The sequence below is a fragment of the Diceros bicornis genome, chromosome 7 (assembly GCF_020826845.1).
Source record: "Diceros bicornis minor isolate mBicDic1 chromosome 7, mDicBic1.mat.cur, whole genome shotgun sequence".
Classification (NCBI taxonomy): domain Eukaryota; kingdom Metazoa; phylum Chordata; class Mammalia; order Perissodactyla; family Rhinocerotidae; genus Diceros; species Diceros bicornis.
Genome location: NC_080746.1, coordinates 61087517 through 61092557, shown reverse-complemented (window position 1 = coordinate 61092557; position 5041 = coordinate 61087517). Strand labels below are relative to the sequence as shown.

The 5041-nt window shown below is 37.1% G+C and overlaps 1 protein-coding gene across 1 annotated transcript; it reads right to left on the bottom strand.

Annotated features, from left to right (window-relative positions):
- Positions 1–352: 352 nt before the first annotated feature.
- On the bottom strand, positions 353–2878 carry LOC131409051 (olfactory receptor 51I2-like). The gene is given in 3 exon segments (XM_058546252.1): positions 353–869; positions 871–1346; positions 2855–2878. Coding segments are annotated over 3 exon segments (1017 nt in total).
- Between the last annotated feature and the right edge of the window lie 2163 nt (positions 2879–5041).

Genomic DNA, 5041 nt, shown 5'->3' with positions numbered 1-5041 from the left:
TTGAGGCTGGAGAGAAAGGCAGGGATAAGAAAACAGAAAAAATTCTAAAATAGGTTAGTAACTTGACCTTTATCCTATAGCTGTTTGTAAACCACTTAATTACGTAAACTTAAATATTTAAAAAGAAGAGAGACATGAAAAAAATTATTTCAGTAAGATCCCACATTCAACACTGTGAATAATGAATTAGATCAAGACAAGAACTAAAATAACACCATCTTCTTGGCAGAAGAGAAGAAAATGCCTCAACTCTCACAAAACTGGCATATTGAATTGAAGACACATTCCCTAGAGGGAATTGATGAAAGGGGAAGTAGGAGTCAGGGTGTCTTTTTCACGAAGCCACACTTGACTACTTGAGAAAGTTTCTCCTGCCCTTGAATACCTTGTGCACTGCAGACCTTATCTGTTTGGTTTTTAGGCTATAAACCAAGAGATTAAGCACTGGGGTTAAGAAAAGAAAGAGACTGGCCATGGTGACATGGAGAAGAGACGACGTGAATGTACCGAACCTATGAATTAGAGCCAGCACAGTGAGTGGCACATAAAAGATGCAGACAGTGAAAATGTGGGAAGCACAAGTATTAAGTGCCTTGAGCTGACCATCTTCTGAGGCAATACCCAACACTGTTTTCAAAATAAGGATGTAAGAAATGACAATGAACATAGCATCAACTCCAAAGGAGCAGAGAACAATGGACAACCCATAGATGGTGTTGACTGTGACAGGGCCACAGGCCAGTTTCGTAACATCAGGGTGGTAGCAGTAACAATGCCATAGAATAACATCTTTGCAGAAGGATAATCGCTGAAGCAGGACTGGCAAGGGTACTAGCAACACCACACCCCTAACCACGGCTGCAATCCCCAATAATCCGAGGAGGTGTTAAAACCACGGTGTAGAGCAGTGGGTTGGGGATAGCTACAAATCGGTCAAAGGCCATGGCCAACAGGATGACTGACTCCATTGAGGAGAAGGTATGGATGAAGAACATCTGTGTCAGGCAAGAGTGGAACTCAAGCTCTCTGTGATTCAGGAGGAAGACTTTGAGTACTGTAGGTAGAGTTGATAAAGACAGACCCATATCTGTGCCTGCCAGCATAGACAGGAAGATGTACTGAGGCTCATGAAGGCTGGAAGTGCTTTTAATAACAAAGAGGATAGTGCAGTTACCTAAGAGGGCAATTAGATACATGATACACAGTGGAACAGAGATCCATATTTGTACAGCCTCCAGTCCAGGAATGCCTGTTAGAAGGAGAGTGGGTGGCTGGAGCCAGCTACTGTTTATAAACCCCGTAAAGATGTTTCTTGGGATCCAGTCCAGAGCAGCTTCTAAATGCTCCTATTGGCAGAAAAATATAGATTTTAAGATAGGAGAATATAATGCGTCTAACTCCTCTGGGGCAGCACCAATCCTAGGCATCTTTACATCAAGGAATTGATCCTTAGAACATTTCCAAATTTATCTGAATAACTATCTGGAGTTAGGGCAATGGATAACTGCTATTAAAATGTAAGAGCTACTAGAGATCTTTTGGCCTAGAACATTCTAATCATTGATCAAGTAGCAATAAAAATTAAGCACATAATTTTCTTTTTTATCTCAATGCTTAGAAAAATTTCATTCTCAAAACTCTTTCTATTTCACAATTTATTTCATCACCTTTGCATCTACTTTTATTTCTAATAACCTTAGCCAAAACTCTGAAAGAAGTTCATGCACTTTCCCTGCATCAACGTCATACCTATAAATATTCAGGCATCTGGAAACCTGGGCATTTTCCCTGTTATTTACACCTGCCGAAATAAAGTATGAGATATTTCAATAACCCACATACACTCCAAGTCATTTTAAAAAATCTTCATATGATACCATCATCTTTACAATTAATTTCTATGTTGTTTGATGTTTTCTTTTTAAATATGTTGATTATTCAAAATATGAGAGATTAATCATTAAAGCAAGTACTGGCATTACATCTTCGCTGGTACTAGAATAGTATCAAACATTAACAATTTCTTACATAAAATTTGAAATATCTCTATTACAAAACACAAATATAATGTCTTAGGAAATAATAAATACCAATACTTCTGTAAATAAAAATGGCATAATTGTAGGAAATGGTGTTAGCACTTATATCTTTGTCCTACAAACAAAGGTAGGAAGAGATTATATTTGATTTATTGAATACAATTAGATTTAAGTGTCTTGTTAAAAATTGCAAGCAGAAACAAGATAGTGATGCCACTATATTTGGACATGTGGGAAGGGGTAGGAGGGGAGATAATATAACTGACCTAAACTCTTATTTGGAAAAGCATGAAATAAAAACACAATATCTTTTGTAAAATCATATTATTCAAAAGTATGACCAAAAATAAAAACACCAGAAGAAAAATTAAACAGAAATTAATGAAGGATTCCTGCTCAGGAAAAAGGCTAGAGACAGGGAGGATTGGAACAAGATACTATTCTTTTTTGCCCTCCATCAATATTAGAACTACTGTGCTGTTTTAAAATCAGGTAAGTGTAAATAAAAAAAATTATCTTTTTATAAATATAAGTATATCTTTGAAGAGCAGATTCTAGATAAATCACAATGTATACATTTTCATCCATTGATGTCAAGACTTACGCTTGTTCAGTTGTCCATTCACATACCCTTGGCTGTGAATGTCTACTATATACTACTACATTCTTTCATAATATGCCTAGTAAAGAGTTTTCTACCAAGCACATCCTTTTAGTTAAGGGACTGAGTCAGCCCTCATGAGGGGTCCCTAATAAGGAAGTTGACTTCTTAGGGACTTAGAATATTAAGTTCTGTATAATTTTTTCAGCTGTACATGTGGAGTATCAGAGTCACTCATGTTGGAAAAAAAAGAAGAAAGTCATGATTCGTAAGAGACTGCAGCATCCAAACATACCACAGACACTACCCACGCTCACAGTCACTCAACACACTGCATTCCACGACACTAAGACGTGAGACTCTAATAAATACAAAATTCATGAGGAAGACATTGAGTACTGTCCCCAACACACTATGCACCTCATTTAAACATACACAAATTCATATACCACAGGTTCATATATACACATATAGCCAGCAGTCCTCCCTTTGCTTCAACTATCTTCCATAATCTCTTGGAATTCAGTCTCCTCTCCTTTATACTCGTCTTTCCCTTCTGTTTTTGGCACTGACCAATGAGTACTGGATTTCAATTTGTCTGTGGTGGATTACCCATCCTAGCCAGAAAGATATTTCATAGACTATTCTTGGAGATCCAAAATAAATTTACTTCTCCTAGTAAGTATGTCCCACTTTCAACCTCCTAAAAAATCATTTTAAGACACATTATCTCTCCAGTCTTCCCCGGAGCCCAAAACAAAACCTTGGTCTCTGACTTATGTATTATGAATCCCCATCAATTAACCTTGAACTCCATAATACTTTTCTTGGTTCCTCAAGTAGGTGTCTGTACTCACAGCTTTTCCCAACTCTCCTTTTTATTCCTTTTCTAAGGACACTGAACTTCCATGACTTTCATTCTGAATCTATGGAAATCTTCGGTTAAGCAGCTCCTAAAGATGAAGCTGCGTCTTTGTTCTTTTAAAGAAAATAAATTCAACATTCATTTTTATGTGTTGTGCAAACTTCTTACCATGAAACCAGAAACGTTCAGTACAGATTGACAAGAAGTTCAGCTGCACAATTCTGTTTTAGTCTCAGTCTCCTTGGCACAGACAGAGAGTGGACGGTTTCTTATGAGATGTTAGAAACCTGTCATAGATGTATCTGCCTGGCACCAGAGTTATTTATTGTAACAAATAGAGAATCTTAGATGGAAAGTGCCAGAGGGAGATTATCAAAATATTCTCATGAGATAGTGGTTTCAATATTCTACACACTACACCTCTCAAAACAAATTACTTGGAAGCAGGCCATGCCAAACTTGCTTTTCTCAATACTCCAGAGTCCTTATAATTAATCATACATTCAAGCATGAAGACAGTTGTATCTTGACTGTTCGCCACAAACATGATAAGCTCTTCTTTAGAAGTGATTTTTCCTGATAAGTGAGTCTTAAGTATCCAGACTTAGTTTGGATCATTTTTTAGGCAAGTCATTTTGAAATGTAATTCTCTACTTTCTTTTTGAGAATCTGAGAATTGGAAACTATTTCTTTCTTTACCATTATTATGAGTGTCCATTACTATATTGTTTCACAACATGTAATGCTGATAGTTTTTTGAGAGATATAGCATCACTTATGCTAGTCTGAGGTAGAGTGGCCTTATTATAATTTTAGTTTTATCTTCCTTTTCTTCCTGTAGAGCTGTTAGTTGTAAGTCATTTCCTTTCCTTTTAAGATTTTATTATGTCTTTCCTGTGGTTATAACATTTCCTCTCCGCTAAAAATTTTGAATTTATTTCATACTTTATCCTAGGATGCCTAGGATGATACTTAATATTTAGAAGACATTCAACATATAGTTGATCATTGGTGACAGGAACTTCTGCTTTTGGACAAAACGGATTAAGAGGGATTGAATTTACTTTTCAGTCTAACACAACCAAAGTGATTAGACAACTGTATGAAACAACAATTTTCAAGACAATCAATATCTGGCAACAAAGGACTGTAATCCCTGAGAGACAGGGAAACACACACAATAAATCTTGCAATTGCCCCAGGTCACTACTTTGAGATAGTTTCCAGGCCACCGTAAAGCTAGCAGAAACCCAGACAGAACCTGTGAACTCCCTGAGTTGAGGAACCATTGTTGAGAACCCAAGGAGACCAAGGTGTTTAGAGTTCATGAGACAGAGTACTGGAGAAAAAAGAACTACACAAAGAGACGGCCTTGGATATCTGCAAAGGGCCCGCTAAAATATTCATCAGAGTACTAATTGGTGCATGTGTGTAAGGACACCATCTGAGGCCAAAGAAACAACCATCCAAAAGAATGAGAGGAAACAGGCCCAGTGCTCACACATGGCCTGAATAAATGTCTGTTCCCAGACAGAT